General features: G+C 41.4%; 2 protein-coding genes across 2 annotated transcripts; one reads left to right on the top strand and one right to left on the bottom strand.

The window, feature by feature from the left end:
* Positions 1-136: 136 nt before the first annotated feature.
* On the bottom strand, positions 137-18,811 carry LOC136445679 (tyrosine-protein kinase Mer-like). The gene is made up of 16 exons (XM_066443812.1): positions 18,718-18,811; positions 18,062-18,141; positions 17,648-17,769; positions 16,471-16,578; positions 16,135-16,225; positions 15,287-15,416; positions 14,434-14,585; positions 6,990-7,138; positions 6,717-6,874; positions 6,258-6,394; positions 5,538-5,707; positions 5,240-5,380; positions 4,878-4,995; positions 4,337-4,436; positions 3,197-3,296; positions 137-2,885 (listed from the first exon to the last, which is right to left on the bottom strand). The coding sequence occupies exons 1-16, from the start codon at positions 18,792-18,794 to the stop codon at positions 2,865-2,867; spliced, it is 1,854 nt and encodes a 617-aa protein (XP_066299909.1). The 5' UTR covers positions 18,795-18,811; the 3' UTR covers positions 137-2,864.
* LOC136446324 (uncharacterized) lies at positions 7,383-9,087 on the top strand. The gene has a single exon (XM_066444677.1). The coding sequence runs from the start codon at positions 7,832-7,834 to the stop codon at positions 8,774-8,776; it is 945 nt and encodes a 314-aa protein (XP_066300774.1). The 5' UTR covers positions 7,383-7,831; the 3' UTR covers positions 8,777-9,087.
* Positions 18,812-20,298: the final 1,487 nt, after the last annotated feature.

Genomic DNA, 20,298 nt, shown 5'->3' with positions numbered 1-20,298 from the left:
AACAACGCATCTTTGGCTAGATTGACCTTTTTCCCAAATCTTTATCTTTGCCAAAATGACGCCATGATCGGACCCGCGTACTTGAAATTGCAAAAGCAAGAGAGTTGGAATCATCAGAAGATATACACCAATTCATTTTCTTTCATTACACTTATTTCATTTTGAAAATTTTTTACCAAAAAAAGTCCCGCCAAGTTCTCAAACATGTTAACATTGTAAATGTTGCTATAAGCTAAAACAAAGAAAAAAGAGCACTACATTCAATTCTGAAAAATTGACCATTTCTACATGTTAACCACCTAGTTATAACCACTCCATTTTGACTACCGTACGTTTGAACGGTCTTTCATTGCAGAGCTCAGAAAACAAATAGTTGATTATAATACACGGCTTTTCAAACCTACACATAATACAACTGAATCTGTTATACCTTTCTTGGCTATACAAAACGTTAACTGTATTGGCTATCATAATGAAGCACTAATTAACACAAAACGATATTAGTTACGCTATAGTTACAAGGATTTAGATGTTGTCAACTGAAATATAATTCTTAAGGGCTATATTAGAACTTATGATATCAAAATGAAAATGCAAGGTTGACATTTTCAAAGATGCACTTGGTACATCGGACTACATCCTATCAACTCAAAGCTATTTGTATTTATTGAAAACATTACATTGGGTCAGCCTTTCTAGCTAGGCAGCTCTTGCTATTAACGGCCGGCCCACTAAAATATAGACGAACATACATCTTGTATACATAACCAACTATTAATGAAGTAAAAGAATCATTACAGTATACATTACAATACAATACATAAAGAACCATAGGAATCAGTAATACCCCTGCAGATATATCAATACTTTTCTAGGGAAATTATCAACACCCATTCTTTGTTAACGTGTGCAATTTCTGTCGCACAAGGATATCCATGTAGCTAATTGTTCAATCGAACATTGTCTTCGATTTTGGTACTATAATGTCACCAGGAGATATAAGAAATACGAATAGTAACCTTTTAACCGTCATGGCAGGCTTTTTTTAGGTCCTAAATAAAGGGCATTATTTTGGTTTGTAACCGTCAAAAAAGACCTGCCGCAAATCCCATTAGCACAATAGGCACTGCATTTACATGTTGAAAAACGCGTTTCTTGAAAATAATTTTATCGGTGATTTATACCTACCGGTGAGGTCAACATGAAACAAGCAGGGGACTTTGTACAGGTGGACCATATCTCAAGCCCAGGAACTAGGTGCCATTTATACCTGTCACAAGTTTCTAACTTTGACTTACGTTGCGAAGACGAATGAATAAGAATCTGTCACAAAAGAGAGATTTGTCCAACCTCCTTATGTGTTTTAATCAGTCACAGTATGTAGTATACTATCAAAGATACTACAGAGGCAACTGCGAACTAGTGTCGGATGAATTACAGCTTTGTTAGAGCTTGACGCGTTTCGCCATTTTTTCTTTTTCATTAAGCTTACGTTGCCATTATTACTGCTCGAAATAGAAACACTAGCCTAAACCCTGCCTTTTACAAGGAAGGGCATAACCAAATAAGCACTTACCTGCCGCTAATTCATTCAGTAACCTGACTGTTTATTTTGTTAACCAAGCAATCGTCAAAATTGACTTACGTTACCCCTTGACTTACGTTACCATTACGATACGAGTCATCAAAAATACAGCGTTTAATAAGATAATCAGGATTGCAAGTCAGAGGGTGTGTCAAGGGTCAGCCTCGTTCTGTGTAGCACCTCTGCGGCCAAGTTCTGACGCTGTCCTTACCTAGAAAAACGTCAACAGATGGCACATGTGCACAGGAAACCATCTCATATCTAGGAAGCCGAGTTTGTAATATTTTCTCTCTAAGTTTCAAAGATAGTACTTGTAAGCTTTCATAGAGCGAGGGGTTAACTCTCATGGGTAATAGATTGGTTCCAATACACTTGTTTCATAGAGGAATCCGAATAACATCATCAACACCTTGACTTACGTTACCATAGTTATTATGGATACTTAGCTTGATTGGAACAAACAGAGGTAGACCACATACCTAGCACTGCTTATATACATAAATGAATAGTTACAACTCCTCTGTATTAAATATCAAAGGTTATTGATGTACGTTAATAAAGTATTGACTTACGTTACTGTAATACATTGACGTCTCTAGGTTACGTATATATAGTTTCATTCGAAATATTTTCCCTGTTGATTCACTGTTCATCTTTTGGGGGGAAAATGAAGTAGATATTGCAAGTATTTTTGTAGACCAGGAAAGATGGTGTTGTGTGTTTGATTTGTTCAAAATCTATCCAACTCAATCGGAACAAAATTAGGTAATTTCTCTCAAACAGCAGGTAGAACTATCAAATGTTACCCACTAACAGGGACGCCAAGGGTTTCCGCTTGGACGCAAATCAGAAAAACGGGTTTTGGTCATGAATCAGTCGTGTAGAAGACGTCACCAGTGGGTTAACACGCTTTTTCATATCACTAAAATATAAGTGACATCACAGCGTTAAACGGTCAATATCTCAAAAAAGGGAAAGTCGTAGCACCTACCAAAACTTGTTTGGTATAGTGAACAATAGTAGTTATGTGTTAGGCACATTACGTAAGCTTTGTGAAGAACTTTATTTTTCGCCATTTCCAAACCCAAATTGCTCACGTTAACGGAGAATGGGTGTCAAGTACAATCTAGATTGTAGTGGTGGAGAATATATGATGCTGATCGGAGGTTATAATTAATTTTATGATCTCAACTATTGGATACGAATTTGATAAAACTTTCATTTGCGAGAATCCTCATGTCATCCACGTTTGCTTTTGTCCGGTACCAACGTCACGCTTCTAGGTCTCCGGAAAGAACGCCTGTATCAATAGAATTGAAAGGTGAAACTCGATAGGAAGATTGTAAGAATATACAAAATCCCTACAAATCGAACTGTATACTGCCAAAAAGCAATCAATCTGACAATCGTGGTGTTCACATGGGGGGGGGGGCAATCATATGCTAACACTGTGTACCAAACAACCACTCTCCAAGACAGTTCCGTGAGGATAGACAAGACAGAAAATGCAGATTTTATAGAACTGGCAGGTATTAATACATATTTCATTTTATTACAAAACCTTACATACAAGAAATAATGTCTAATGAAAATACATGGATACTTGCATACCCTGTCCTGATGAAGCAGTTCTTCCAACCTGTTTTCAATGACGTCAGGTGTTGGTCTTGAATCCGGGTCATCCATCCAGCAGAGGTTCATGAGTTCATATCTACATGTCATACAAAGAAAATAATGTCAATACTGCTATCGAGGAATTTTAGTCTTCTTCAAAATAACTACATCTGAATTACATCACCAGAATGTACTAATATCTATCTGCATTTCAGACTACCATACTTCTTAATAAAGTCCACCAACCCATGGAACGCAGTGCAATGCGCCTCATTGTTCGGCAATCAGCTATATAAGGCCTCATAAATATTCAGTGAAGATGACCATGTTATTTTGTTCAGATCATGATCAATATATCTAATGCCGTTTAATAGAAGAAGAAGAAGAACTTTAATTATTGCACGACAATTGTACACGGTACAAAGTAGTGCAGCTTACCTAAAAGTAACATCAGGTACAGATACAAGTACCGGTACAAAGGTTTAATTTTACAAAGTAACATGTGTTCTTCTAAATCTTTTGAATAATGACAGAAGCATAAATAAGCTGTTAAAACTTGTCAATATCTTTATTTAAAGAACATAGGTTTCTTAGCGCCAAACTCTCGTAGCCTTGCTATCAAAACTCCTGGCCCTCCTAAAGGATCTGTTTCACATTAATTATGCTGTTCCAAGGTGTCACTTTGGTCATGTTTGGGTGTCGCATGAGGCCACGAGGTTAGGAGACCGGTCACAAACTAAGTATAGACTTGGTGTAAATATATTTCGGTACAGTACCTGTATTTCGGTACAGTACCTGTATTTTGGACCTGTATCTTTTTCACAGTACAGTACCGGTACACAGTACCGGTACGCAGCACTTGTACAAAGTATGGCAACAATTCGCAAACACAATACAAAATAGAAGTATAGAATGAAACTTAACATTTTAATTCAAGTGCCATGACTGCCGGGATTTTTTTACATATGAGAAGAAATGTTCAGAAAGAGATCATCTCTATCTATTGGGGATGCATGCGTTCTTTTCTCAGAAAAGGGGGCAGAAAAGTCAGATTTGATTTTCACTGGCCATTTTTTTATATAAACGTTTTTATTGATTTTCATATAACGAACATAAAACAACGGGGATTTTACTTACAGTTCATCTGAACAGCCGTTCGGCTTCTGCAGGCGGTACCCTCGGCGCAGCCTGGTCACCAGAGTCTCGTAGCCACAGACCTCAGGATAAGGTGTTCCTCCTTAAATATCAAACAAAGCAATCAGGAAACATTGCACAAATGAATTGCGTGCTGCACGTGTATAGACGACCGGTACACTCTGCTCAGTTGTAGTTCCATACAGAATTGACATTTTTAACAGCTAAAGGAGCTCGAGAGAGTTGAACTCCAATAAACTCTATAAACAACTGAAACATATATGTTGATGTTTTCTAGAAAAGAACTTTCGAGTCTAGGTTGCCCTGGCCTGTTAGTTTAATGTCAACTAATGAGAGACTTTAATCACTATCAAATCAAAAAGCAATGCCGCATGCAAAGTATTTTGCAGATTGAGATCATTGATTTCCCGTCGGCAATTTTTTACACCCTTGCAATGCTTCATCAACACAAAGTACCCACCGGATTATGGCCTGAAATCAAAGATGAGAAATGTGATTTCTATTTATTGACTTGTTCACTTACCCAAAGTGGCTATCTCCCACATGACGACTCCAAATCCCCACATGTCACTCTTACAGCTGTGAACACCCTCAAGCAAGGACTCCATTGCCATCCACTTGATTGGCAGCAGTACATTTGTCTAGAAGAAAACATACCATAATAAGAATAGTAAGATGCGAACTACCAGTTGCTGTTTTGAAATGATATCTTAAAGGTACATAAACTTGAGGCTTCAGATGTGAGATGAGGCAGTTTCAATGCTATGTAAAGTTAACAAAACAATGATCAAGTAGGGCACATAAGAAGTATTTTAATGTGGACCATAGATTCTAGAGATTAAAAGATAAAAACAAAGACAAATGTTTTAAATATTTAACACTTACCAAAGGGTGCCTCATGTACTGTGTCGTCACGTACACGTCACGGGCCAGTCCGAAGTCGGAGATTTTGGCGACCAGCCGTCCGGCCTGGCCGTCCGGAGAAGACAGGACGATGTTCTTACAAGCCAGGTCACGATGGGTAATCTGTTCGGGGCAACACAAAAACGTTAGAATCGAGGTCTTATAATTTGAATTTACATTTTTCTGTTCATTTTTGAAGAGCACAATGTTAACGACGTGAAAAAATATAATGTGAATACTGACAGTTAGAAATGTAGCCAAAAAAACTTGAGGTACCTACCCTTCGTCGTTTGAGCTCGAGCATCCCCCGGGCGATGTCAATGGCCACCTCGGTGAGCTGTTGTCCTAAGCCCGGTGGGTAGTCCGCCTGGTATCGGCTGTTTTGGATACCGGTTAAGTACCAGAGCAACTCTCCTGGCTCGGCGTACTCAACGAGAATGTACCGGGGATCTGTTAAGAAAGAATTCACGTCTTTGAAAATCCATTGTTCGCGATAATTGAATGGTCATACGTTCTTCTTTAAATTTTCCATGGCAACAAATTAAAAAAAATACAGAAGGGTTTCAGCTTGAGCTTTTGGGGGCGACGCCGTCCCGACATATACGCCGGCGGCACAACAATTCTAGGACGCCCCGGGAGTATGCTAACGTTGGAGAAAATTGTTAAAATCTTGACCCGCTAAAACGCTACTTCCTGTATTTTGAGAGGCAAATTGTGCTGGTAGAGTAAGCTACGGTAAGAAAATCTCTATTAATGAAAAGATACACAAGGGTTTCAGCTTGACCCCACCAATGTATTCTTCGGGGGTGGGGGGTCGACTGGTTCATTGACAGTTCAGACAAATGCATGTTATTAATATTGTGGAAGTAAAAAATGAGTACAAAAGTAGCCTAAATGTTTGATAGGAAGCATATATATTTACATAACGTAACATGACATAACAAAACATATTAACAAATGTAAGACCTAATGCAAGACTTGAGAACATAATTTGTGGTACCTTTCTTCCTTTCCCCATCCACCACCAGTCCAATCAGACTGACGATGTTCACGTGACCTCCATCATCGTTGACCTCTATCAGCAGGCTCGCTTCCTTCGCGAAGTCACGGTAGGTGATCTCATTGGCTCGATCCACTCTACAGATACAGTAACAACGTATCCTTTAAAAGGGCACATCATATCATATCATACTGTATCATGTCCTTTATCGAGTGTCATGCATGCTAGGGTACTTGACAGGACTGTTGTCTCGCAGATTTAATTTTGGATTGGGGCAAGAACGGAAAATGTTTTTTTTATACAGATGTTTTCTTGTCAATTATGTTCAGGAGTTCCCGTGAAAGTTCCATTTCTGACAGGAATGGCTCTGCAATAGGTGTTGCAATAAATGCTTTGGAATAGTTCACTTTAGGGCAGGCTTTTTTGCAAAGGTTTATGTGACAGCCATAGAAGAACTACCTGAGCGTCTTGGCCGCTACAATGACGGCCTGATGGCCTTCTTCTCTCAGCACACCCTTCCTCACGTGACCGAATTCTCCCTCTCCGATCAGCTCCTCGAGATGTAGATCCTTTCTGTTCTTCAGCCATGGCTCCATTTTCTCAGACCCAACGATATCCTAGTGAATATCATGTAATAACATATGTGCTTACGTGTTGCAGTAATCAGATGAATACAGAAATTCAGACAGATGTCAAGATAAATGTGAAAGACGACAGCAAATGCTTTGTTACCTCAAGAACTTCCTTGAATAGTTGTGCTGGGTCCAACCTGTATTTCAGTCGCTTTACTATCTGTACTGCGCAGAAGGCTGCTGCAATCACAGTGACCACAACAACAGCCGTGACTGATCCCACAACCTTTAAATCTACGGGAACAGCCTCTGAAAAGTGGATTGAATAAAACTATGATGAGAAAGAAACACGAATCTGAATATCTATCTATCTATCTATCTATCTATATATATATATATATATATATATAGAGAGAGAGAGAGAGAGAGGGAGAGAGAGAGAGAGAGATATTTAGATAGAGATTTATATATATATAGAGAGAGAGAGAGAGTAAGAGAGAGATCAGAGAGAGAGAGAAAGGGAGAGATTTAGATAGATGGCATATGTGTAGGAATGTGACGTAAGTGTTGTCATGGAACGTTTTTGTTTGTTTGTTTCCATTACGGCCATGCGCGTTAGAGCGTTCTCCGAACGCGCACGTTTAACGTTGACGTACGACGAACGTTCTAACGCGCCTACAGTACTTGAATAAAGACAGTTGTTTTCAAGGATTCAAAGTGTGAGGACGTCTTTCATTTGGCTGCGTGTTAAGTTGTGTCTTGTCTTATCCGTCACGGTCCCGTAATCTTCGTCACCCCGCCAGCAAGATCCGAAGAAGGAACACTAGTAACATCCCCGCTTCCTTACATTTGGCGTTGTCGGCAGGATCCGCGGCATTTTCCATCGGTGACTTTCCGGAGAGCGGACGTACGGGTAGGAAAGCACACACATTCATCTTCAACTTGACCGCCCAAACTTAGTAGTTTATTTTTTACCGCGATTTCGTACTGTTAGTTGAGATAATGGCAGAGGCCGGGGACGGAAACCCCGTTATGTATGTCCCTTTTGAAAGAAAGTGGCCGAAGTTTTCAGGATTAGTATCGGGACCGTCCGTTGAGGAATGGTTAGAAGAAATTGAGAGCACGTTTACTTTATACAACACCCCGGAGATCCAGAGGGCGGGTATGTTATTCCGCAACCTGGAAGGACAGGCCAAGCGGCAAGTAGCGGTGTTATCGGGAACCGATCGAAATAATTTGGGTAAAGTCAAGGAGGCATTGAAAACAGCGTTCGGGGACACAGCCCCAGTGTCTGTTATATTAGGGAACTTTTACTCCCGGGAACAGGACAGGGAGGAATCTATTAATATGTATGCCCTGAGTTTACAAGAAATCCTCAGGCGGGCCGAAAGAAGGAGGGGATCGGAGTTTCGGGACGGAGATCTTATCCTTAGAGATAGATTCCTAGACGGGCTTAGGGATAAGGATTTAGAAAGGCAGTTGCGCCAGTTCTTACGGTCTGCCGACACCGAACACCCTAGGAAGTTCAAAGATGTCCGAGAAGAAGCACTTCATCTGAGTGGTGAGTGGTCTGGTCAGGGGGTAGGTACTAGACAGAACTCAGTGGCACAAAGTGTCGAGTCTGCAATTCTAACCGAAGTGTCAAAGCTAAGAGCGGATACTGGCAGAACCATAGATTCGTTGCGCCAGGAACTACACCAGCTAAAACTAGGCCAGCAGTATCAGATCATGCCCCGTGAGACTAATAATGGCCTACGTGAGCCCCAAAACAACAACTATGTACGCGGGTACGGGTATAGTGGACGGGACAATCGAGGCCGTGTGATATGTTTTAGGTGTAAGGAACCCGGTCACTATCAGAGGGACTGCCCTAATGCTCCCACAATGGATTCCCGTGTGCCGAATTATCGCGCACCTCCCACTCAGACCACACTTCCCCCAAACTAGATGTGCCCGCAGCCGAGGGATCAGGCGTGCGGGAAAGCTTGTCTTTGAGTGAGACATGTAGGTCCCATAGCAAAAATACATTAGGATCTGTTTTGGATAGAACTATCGGGAAGTGTGAAATATTGGAGGTCGATTTTGAAGGGGTCAAAGTACCTTGTCTGTTGGATACCGGGTCACAGGTTACGACCTTGACGCATAGTTTTTTCAAAGAACATTTCGGGGATCGGGGGGAAAACTTGAAAGATGCGTCCAGCTGGTTGAAGCTCACGGGAGCTAATGGACTGCCAATAAAGTTTGTCGGATATTGCGAACTAGATATATCATTTAGAGGACTTACACACCCGAAGCGTGGTATCGTAGTGGTGGAAGACAAGTGTGGTGGCACAGCCCCAGGGATTCTGGGTATGAACGTGATAAGTGATAGCATTGGACAGCCTGGTCACATACAACCGTGTGAAGATAAGGTGTGGCAGAGGGCTATACGGTCGGCACGCCGTCAAGCTAATTTCAGTGCAGTAGAGGACGGTAGAGTGGGTTATGTCCGAGCTTCTGGTCTGCGGCAGATCATTGTTCCGGCAGGTCATGAGATGGTTGTTTATGGTAGAGCCCGCCCAGGTCCCGAAAGCAAACCTTATCAAGTTCTCGTGGAACCTCCGGAGGCAGGTTGTCTTCCCGCTTCTATTATTGTGGCTAGATGCTATGCTGAGGTACGGGGAGGGCGAGTCCCTGTTCGTTTGGCCAATGTCGGCAAACAAGACATCAGGATTGGTCAGAGGGCTCGGTTAGGCGTATTGTACTTAGCAGAGCTGCAAGCTCAGGGTAGTGTAGAGCTAGAACCTGTAAGTGAACAAGAAGTTCATGTAAATTTTGTTCAATGCAATGTGCTCACAGAGGAGATTACCACACGGCCCTCATCAGCTTCTAGGGTCAAGACCGGAAGTGACTATTCTAAAGTAGATTTGGATGGTACAGATCTTTCGCCAGAGCAGGAAACCAAACTTGAAGCTCTACTAGCGAAACACGCTAGTGTATTTTCTACGCACAAAAGAGACTTTGGTTACACAGATACTATAAAGCACAGAATTCCTACGGGCGACACCCCGCCAATACGGCAGCCTTACCGCAGTATCCCCCCATGTCTCTACAAAGAGGTTAAACAACATGTACAGGATATGCTAGAACAAGACATTATCCGTGAGAGTTGTAGCCCTTGGGCGTCGCCTATAGTGCTAGTCCGTAAGAAGGACGGGGATCTTAGGTTCTGTGTCGATTACCGACGCCTAAATGCCAAGACTCATCATGACGCGTTTCCCTTGCCTAGAATAGAGGAATCGCTATCGGCTCTGAAAGGGGCGACCATGTTTTCTACCCTAGATTTAGCTAGTGGCTACTGGCAAGTCGCAGTTGATGAAGCTGACAAGGAAAAGACAGCTTTTTCTACGGTGTTTGGGTTATTTGAATTCAATAGGCTTCCATTTGGCTTGTCAGGAGCTCCAGCTTCGTTTCAACGCTTGATGCAACATTGTTTGGGAGATCAGAATCTAGAGACACTTCTGATATATCTAGATGACATAATAGTATTTTCCTCTAATTTTGATGATCACCTTGAACGGTTGGACCGCGTGTTCACCAGACTACGAGCACATGGCTTGAAGCTACGACCTGACAAGTGTCACCTTTTTAAGCGACAGGTGAAATACCTAGGACATATAGTCTCTGAGAAAGGAGTAGCTACCGACCCAGCAAAATGTGCAGTCTTACGGGACTGGCCAGTTCCGAAAACAGCCAAGCAAGTGAAATCGTTCTTAGGATTCTGTTCCTATTACCGGAGATTCGTGAAAGACTTTGCTAAGATAGCCCAGCCCTTACATAGATTGACGATTGGACAGACTAAGAAAAAGGGACGAAAGCAGTCTACAATTCCATTCGTATGGTCGGCCGAGTGTGAACAGGCATTCGATGCACTAAGAAAGCACTTGATGGGTGCAGACGTACTAGCATATCCCGACTTTGAGCTTCCATTCACCTTGTATATAGATGCCAGTCATGACGGACTAGGTGCTGTTCTGTCACAGGAACAGGAAGGTGTAGAGAAGGTGATTGCTTATGCCAGCAGGGGCCTTAAGCCAACAGAGCGCAACATGGACAATTACAGTTCCTTTAAACTAGAGTTATTGGGGCTTAAATGGGCTGTGACTGATAAACTCAAGGATTATCTGTATGGAGCGAAGTGTACAGTATATACGGATAATAACCCTCTGGCACACCTGGGAACGGCGCAGTTAGGGGCAGTAGAACAGAGATGGGCTGCCAGACTAGCGAACTTTGACCTCTTGATTAAATACAGACCAGGGAAGTCAAACGTAAATGCCGACGTTCTCTCTCGCTTGCCCGCTACAGGCACAGCTAAGGGTAACTCAGATGATAAAGTAGAAGAAGTGTCAGCTCAGGTTACTAAAGTGTGTTGCGAGAACTACGTGACCCCTTCTACTGAGCCCTTATCAGTCACTCTAACACAAATCGTAGATACAAGTGCGTTCGAGCCAATGCCCACCCTTCCCGGGTACGCTCAAACAGATCTGGCACAGCAGCAGCGGGACGATCCCATTTTAGAGAGAGTGATACACCTTGTGAGCAAGGGCAAGAAACCAGAGAAAACAGACAGGGAGAAAGAAGAAGCTGACGTTAACAGAATACTCAATCAATGGGATAGATTAGAGCTGAGGGATGGTATCCTATATAGGAGATCTTTTAACAGTAGAACGGACCAGACTGTTAAACAGGTAGTGCTCCCAGCCGCCCTTAGGAGAGAAGTATTTTCCCAAGTACACTGTCGTGCAGGCCATCTTGGAGTTCCACGTATCTTAGACCTCCTGCGCCAACGGTTTTACTGGCCAGGGATGGAAGGAGATATTCATGTATGGATTCAATCTTGCGAAAGATGCTGTTTACGTAAAACACATCCACCTAATAACAAGAGCCCGCTAGTGAGTATCTCAACAAAAGGTCCTCTGGAGTTAGTGGCGATGGATTATCTAAAGGTTGACAAGGCAACGAGTGGTCATCAGTATATTTTAGTAATCACTGATCACTTTACTAAGTTCACGGTAGCCGTACCGACTAGGGATCAGACAGCTGAAACCACAGCAAAGACATTGTGGTCTAAGTTCATAATGCCATATGGGTTTCCTAGAAGACTTCACTCAGATCAAGGTGCGAACTTCCTGTCTGCTACAATTCAGGACTTATGTAAGTTGTACGGGGGTTCAAAGAGCCGTACCACACCTTATCATCCGGCTGGAAATGGCCAATGTGAACGTTTCAATAGGACGCTCTTGAACATGTTAGGTACCTTAACAAGAGAACAGAAGCGTCGTTGGCCGGAGTATTTGCCTGAGCTCGTGCACACATATAACAATACTCAACATGCTACCACTCGGTATTCTCCATATTTCCTGATGTTTGGAAGACAAGCCCGTCTCCCAATAGATCTAACCCTTGGTATTGATTTGTTAGAAGATACGGACTCTGGCGAAGTTACTGCAGACAGTTGGGTTAGCCAACATCACGATCGGTACAAATATGCCTACGACTTAGCCGCAAAAAATTCAGCATCTGCAAAAGAAGGACAAAAGCGTCTATACGATCGTACAGCTCACACCGCACCGTTGTTACCGGGAGAACGAGTATTGGTAAGAAACAAGAAGACCCGGGGTCCTAGTAAACTGAAAGACCAGTGGGAACAGATACCGTACATAGTGGATAGACAACCGTGTGCAAACATCCCAGTGTACGTTGTTATTCCAGAGAGGGGAGGGGGACCGAGTAGAACTTTGCATCGAGACATGTTAACTCCTTGTATGTTCGCTCCTCGCCCTGGGAATGTCAAGCGATCACGTGTCGAACAAAGAGACCAACGTAGTGGGAAACGTAACCAAGAAGAGAATGTCGCAGAAGCCGACTTAACAGATAACGAGGAGAGTGATGAAGACGGGAATCCGAATATTGTTGTGGTTCAAACTCCAGTAAATAATGATGGTTCTAACAGTGACAGCAGTGAACCTAGGTATCCTGTTAGAGAAAACAGAGGAGTCCCACCTGTACGTTACGCTGACGTATTCAGCCAATCTAGTAGCGTTCAGTCACCTACGTGGCTTAAGTTAATGCCTCAACGCGCCAGCGGATTGTTCAAGAAGGCATTTAAATCGTTTTCGTTATAAGAAGACTTGCAATTAGTTGATTTCGGCTATCGAAGTGTACAACCATCTTGGGGTTTATAGTTAGCCGGGGAGTCATAAGTGGTATGTTTTTCGGGGAAAGCCAGACATCGGGCGTTGGGCCTCGGTCCTTCAGGAATTCGTACCGCTTTTAGCTAGATAAGATGGTTGTTCCTTCCTGAATTAAGGTATATATATATATATAACGTACATGATGATGATGAGCTCAAATATATAACATACATGTAACATAACTTTATTGTATCAGTTCTTACACTACTACTGTGACAGTAATATATAATGGCGGTCAGGTTAGATGTTTGTGTTTGTGTGTGTGTTCTTTCCCCTTTCATGGCTAATCCCTGTATGCGCCACACCGGGCACGAGAGTAATGACGGCAAGATGTCCCTGGCATCCGTTATTCATGCCCAACCGGGGCGGACCGATCCAGTCAAATCCCACACCGGGATACCTGAAGCTGTAGGGAGCGTCGCCGAAAAACTTCCCCAGGAAGGCGGTGAGCCGAGCTGCACCAAAAGGAAGATTAGGAGAGGACGTCCGTGGCTGTGCTTAAACGGGAAGAAGAGGGAACGACACAACACAGGAATCATATGGGGAGCAGGATAGTGCTCAACGCAGGATGGACAGTGCTCAGCGAAGGATACCAACTATAAATTATTAAAAAATGTATGGACTTGTAGCAACTGAAAAGTGTATTAAGCTTGAAATTGTATATTGTATATTGTAATAGAATATATTCCGTATCTCGCCGAGGACGGCTCGTTTTGAAATAGATGTAAGAATTTTTTATGTACTCGCCGGGGACGGCTCGATTTGAAACTGGGGGGTAGGTGTAGGAATGTGACGTAAGTGTTGTCATGGAACGTTTTTGTTTGTTTGTTTCCATTACGGCCATGCGCGTTAGAGCGTTCTCCGAACGCGCACGTTTAACGTTGACGTACGACGAACGTTCTAACGCGCCTACAGTACTTGAATAAAGACAGTTGTTTTCAAGGATTCAAAGTGTGAGGACGTCTTTCATTTGGCTGCGTGTTAAGTTGTGTCTTGTCTTATCCGTCACGGTCCCGTAATCTTCGTCACCCCGCCAGCAAGATCCGAAGAAGGAACACTAGTAACATCCCCGCTTCCTTACATATGTCCCCAATTAAAGTGTGTGAGTCTCAGATTCGCAACCTGTCATCCACCCTAACAAATCCACGCAAAAGCTTCTGTGTCAACCCTCCTCACTCAGGTGTAGGAACTGACGCGGTCATCATACTCGAATATCTACTTCTGTATGATCTGAATGCGAATAAAGATTATGGGTGATTGCCAGAATTGTTCCTCTTTTCTTGTTTAGGAACACGACAGCAAGGTGCAAGACACCACGTGGGGGGGCTTTGGCGGTTAACTGGGACTCAATAGGCATCATTGTCTTACCTGTCGTGAAGGTGACCACTTTAGCCTGGCCTCTTTTGCCCTTGGCGACTGTTGTGGCTGAAAGATCGTACGTCGTTTCAGGCAGCAGGTTGGGCAGATGCGCGCTGATACTTGCTGGGTTCCCGTCTGGGAAAGGCACGTCTACAAGAGGGCTGGAACAGTAAAATTCTCATCGTCGATGATACACGCCAATGTGTTTTTACTTTGAATTCAGCTCTTTCTTACTGTCATTCTTTGCACTCTAAACTTTAGCCTGTTAGTAGATACAAGCAATGGGTTCTTATCTTAACGTCTATGAAATAAGGGTCACGCCTTTGATCCGGAACGGTCATATTTCAAAATCAAAGTTTTAGTGATTTCTATCCATAGTATGTTTAAATAACACTATTCCATTGCATATCGACCATCATGGAGCAAATATGCGATGTCGTGTGATGGGAACTCATTGAAAACCTGATCGCTTGGAGGCCAGCCGTTATTTCAAATCTTCCGAACGCGCGCAATTATGACCTAGGAGACCCAAACGCATCCGGAAAATTAATCACGTGGTTATAACTCAATGTACTTGGACATTGTGACGTCACGCGACCGGAAGTTACCGATAAGTGTCGACAGAAAACGATTACGGCTGGATTCTGGGCTGATTTTAGGTGTTACCAAAAAATAAAATATTACATTTGGGGCTTGTTCCTGAGGTCTTTTTAAACGCCCAAAGTATCAAATGATGATGCAGACGAGCTAATATGGGGAAGTAAATGTTAATTTCATACCGATTGCCTTATTCACAATACTTCCAGTTTTACCGCCTGAGATTGCTTAGGGCATATCTTACAGATTGACTACAGTTCTGTACCTAGAATGCTGGGATGACGTTGCTTGTATTTGGAACAGGTCTACAAACCCCTCATTCGGCGGTCTCATTACCAAAGTCACAGATGCCGAGCTTTTGTCGACTACTGAGACGTCTTCTGCAGGGGAAGGGGCTGGAAATGGCAGAACATGGTTTTAGTGTGGTAATATTATACATTGGGTAGAATAGTCGACCACTAAGACACAAGTACAATGAACATTGCAGAAAGAGCGGTAACGGCTACTCCTCTGCCATTTTCCACTATCTAAAACGCAGCCAGGGACACACATTCAATCTGGAATCCACTGACATCCTAGATCGTGAATCCCGCTGATTCGAACAGGGAGTTAGAGGAGCAATTATGAGAGGATGTACAATTCCACCCTCAACAGGAAAGGAGGTCTACGCGTTGAACTTTCAGGCACTTGGGATAATGCACTACCCACCAACCCACCACCCGGACGAACAACCTTTAGTTACTGTAGTAAAACAACAGTAGCTGATTGAACTATTAGCATAAACCTTGTCGTGAAATAATCTTCTTTTAAAAACAACGTCAAGACATACTAAATTGTCTTAACCTCATTAACATATCTATTCAGAGCTTTGGTATAAAACCTGGTTTTCCAATCCCATCCTTAGTCACTGACGAAAGACAGCGGATGCTTAAAAAAGTCAAAAATTGTATCTAGTTGCTTGTATAACTCTTTTTGGTGTACAATCGATGTATTCTATCAGTGTATAGTTTAGTACCTTAATGACAAAAATGTCTTTAAAAGAAACAGTTAACAATAATTGTGGCCAAAATAAGGGTGCTTTATATGATATATATATATATATAGTGCACTTACCAGTAGCAATTATGTCAGTCCTTAAAAACGAATAAGTGAAATGATGTTCTTCGATAACCGGATTGGCATCTCCAGTTGATGTCAGTTGAATCTGAAACACAGAAACGCTGCTAGCACTCAAAAAGTGCCATGTACATGCGATATAATAATGTAATATATATATATTTATATATATATATATATATATAAATTACCTAAATGGCAGGAATCACGAAGCCAAAACAAGATATAAGATAAAAACAAATCTGCTGCAGACATAAATGTCAAGTATCTCATGACTTCTGGCCGCAGTATATATTGCAAGTATAAATGTGTAACTTTATCTATTATACTGACTTGATATTCCTTTCCGGGAGTAAGTCCAATCAGGGTCGCCTCCGTGTCAGTCTCGTTAAAAATGACCAGTGGACCGTTGGTCTCTGGCTCCCGTGGTGTAATGTCCAGCTTTAGGTCAAAGAAAGATTTCTTGTTTGTTAAAAACTCACAGATACCATAGGCCGGATAGGTCATCTTCTGGGAATGTGTGTCACTATATCATTAGCCGTGAGAAACCCGGTAAGACATAGATTATTGATTATATTTGAATGGTATCTATTGAATGTGTACTGACTGCGACATGTGCTCTGCAATCATATTTTGCCCATAGTTTAGTATAGGTAAAATATATTGTTTTTTGGTCATTTTTCTTTCTTCTTTTGTTCTCTTCCTCCATGTCTTCCTGTTTAATCTTGAAAGCGATTCATCTCATCTCCTCCCTGGGTCAAATAAGTCTAAATTTGGTGTGTAGGTAGAGTAAGTGCATACCCCCAGATTTTTTTTATTATTCTTTTTTTCAATATATGCATTTAAAACGAAACTGATACATCGGGCCAAGCCATGACTCTACTGGGCTGGATTGATGGGGCAGCCCTCCCGCTCAGTCGACAGGCGCGAGTAAAAGGTCTAACAATCATGAATGTAAAGAACACGGCCTAAAGGTCAGTGACCCCAAGCTCCGCCTGCCGTGTGACTTGACTTGACCGTTATCTTGCCGGTGGCGCGACTGGCTGATTAGATTATTGAATAGGAGGATGTTTTGAACTTAATTTTGGATTAGGGTGATAACAGAAAATTCTATTTCTATTTTTCAATAGAGATGTTTTCTAAAATTAAAATTATCCATTATATATCATGTCCCAGTGGCCCAAGCGGTAAAGCAACCCCGCTGATGGGCCCGAGTTCGATCATTGGATCGACCCCTGCTCGAACATATTGTAAGGGATTGCATTCGTCATTTCGGATGGTGAAGTAAAGTCATGGGATGATACTGGAAGTTAATTTAAGCATTGGGAGGGAGATGGGCTAAATATGGTGTATTTTCTTTCGCATGTTGGCTTTCTAGTATTCTTTACATTTTCACGTCCTGACATTCTCACGTCCTTTTAAAACTACTGGCAATTATGGAGTTTACCAGCTCAACAACTGTGTTTCGATCATGAAGGTGGTTTTACTAGTGGTAAGTGACATGGTTTACCTTGTAATAATAAAAGTATTTGACGTGGTGAAACTTCCCATGACACTGTTGTGTGAAGTTCGGCCAAGTCACTGTGATCGAAGTGTTGGTAACTGTCGTGGAGTCAAAGGAGGGGTGTTTTTCTGCAGAAAAAAAATCAAGAGGGTTAAATTTGATACAGTCAAAGATCTTATTAAACTCCTTTAGATAGGAAATACCACATATCTCGGATGTCAATATAATACAATCGTTAGCAATGTCTAGGCCATTCAAAAGGAATTAATTCTGGTGCATTAGTAATTTCTGCAATTTGCATAGAAAGGCGTCACACAGACTAAAAATCTCCAAGATCTAGAAGGCTATTTAATGCTTTTGCATGATTGAAAATCAATTTTGGCACACGAGCACATATACTGATAAATAAATCACACTTACTCGCCGAACTCCTGTCAGTAGGTATCGCGTTGTACTTTCCACAGCTGAAGTTGCGAAATGTCGACACGATTGTGCAGTTGCTACAACATTAACACAGTAGACAACACTAAGTTATCTTTTAATATAAATACACAACTGTGTTGTAACGGGACAACTGTGCGCACAATTCTTGTCAAGAACGAGTAGTTAAACGCACTGCTGAATACATACCATTTAAGATTGATATCAAGACAGTTTAACCATTTTTTTGCATTTTTTGAAGATTCGAATAAAGTAATGCACTTGGCGAAAAGGTCTCGAGTGCAGCCGGATCACAGGGATCCTGATTTGCAACTCCTTACGAATACTGCACGGATCCCAAAGAATCCCCCAAATTACTGATCCCACGCACATCCAATTGAAAGCATCCTTTACTCGCAGTAGATGCATAAATGGCATTCGTAATACGATACTTACTTCGAAGAAATTAATTCGAATAAAAAATACCTTTATGTACTGACATGTCATTGTCTGTTGAAATGCTAAGCTGATCTAATATTTACATTATATCAATTTAATTCGTAGCCCTCCTCAAGTGAAAAATATCTCTATTACAGGACAACTTTTCATAAAGCATTGTATGGATTCTAACCAGTCAGAGCAATATTTGGCATTACCTGCAGTAAAGGTGACTGAGATTCAGACGTGTGAAGGTGGCCTCCCGTAGGTAGTACACAGGGATTTCTTGCACCATCGGAGGGCGAATCACATAATCACTGAAAAGAACAAAACAAAAGCGAGGACAAATGTTTAACCCTCAAACCACCGTAGCTTTTTTACGACTAATCTTACCGTATGGGGTCAAAACTGACCCCACAATGTTTTCTACAAATATAGCTATATTGGTGACTATTTTTGTGGTTTAAGTCATATATAAGGAAAAGTTTGACATGATAAGGTGCGAATAATTTCTGCTTATTATCATAATCTATGCAAAAATAGGGAACATCGTCTTTTGCAACTAACGCTATTCAGACAAGCGGGCTCTTTTGAGGCCTGCGCCAACACTAGATGTCCTATAGCATCTGAATGTCTTACGCTAGAACAACCAAATCACCTTTGCTAAAATTTCGTTGGCAACAACTTGAATTCAATGAAATAACTAATCAATGTTTTCATGTTGCTATGGCAACCGGTTTCTGAGAGCCATATTTGGAAAAAAGTCTCTAATTTTGGATTTTACAATGTAATTCTAGGGTTGTCTTTTCAAACTGCACTTATCTTCTTATATCAATTCCCACCGATGTAATTCACTATCACTTTTATGATTTAATTTTCATAATTTATGCCTATTTGATTACGTCATCGGTTAAAATCTAAGATGGCGGACGATATAATTAGATTAGCTATAACCGGCTATTTCAAACTCAAATTCCATCATTACCATGTTTATTCAAACAGAAACAATCTTAATATAAACGTTTTGGTCCATCTTTATTGTGTTATTAGGTTATATGATGAAAAAATGCATTTAAAATAATTCAAGATGGCGGAACCAAGATGGCGGATTTCGCTAGTGTAACCTGATATGAATGTAATTTTTATGACGTCATTTTTACGTCGTTCCTGTTGTCATCTACAAATAACGTCTTTGGATATATTATGATTTACCATACATAATTTGTATCGTGTATCTTAGAGTTATATGGAAAAACCCAATTTGTTGGTTTTCGTCAATAAAATCACATAAATGACGTCATAATACGTCGCAACGTCATTAATCTTTATGTTCATTTAAAAAAAAAATTTTTTTCACGTTTCTACAAAATTATATTTTGTAACTATGATCATAATGACCCTTATCATACATGTTACTAGATTACAACTATCAAAATATGAGTGCAGATTTTGCTGGGGTCAGTTTTGACCCCACTGGACCATGCGTAAACTTTCTAGGATAACATAATCAACAATGAGGCAATCTCGGTAAAAACTTGTGAGAAGTTATAAGACATATATACAAACAAACTCATAGAAGGAATTTTGTTTTCGACTCGAAATGTCAAAATGGCACATGTCGATAAACGTCTGGTGTCAGTTTTGACCCCATACGGTGGTTTGAGGGTTAAGAATAGTGTTTATGATGTCCTTGTTATGTACATGTTATTCCAGCTGTAATGTCTGTCCTCCTACAGTCTGTACCCAAAAATAGGTGAAACTACTCGAGAGCAACAAACCTGGTACCGAGCTTCTTTCAC

The sequence above is a fragment of the Branchiostoma lanceolatum genome, chromosome 12, assembly GCF_035083965.1.
Source record: "Branchiostoma lanceolatum isolate klBraLanc5 chromosome 12, klBraLanc5.hap2, whole genome shotgun sequence".
NCBI classification, from domain to species: Eukaryota; Metazoa; Chordata; class Leptocardii; order Amphioxiformes; family Branchiostomatidae; genus Branchiostoma; species Branchiostoma lanceolatum.
This window is presented reverse-complemented; position numbering and strand designations above follow the sequence as displayed.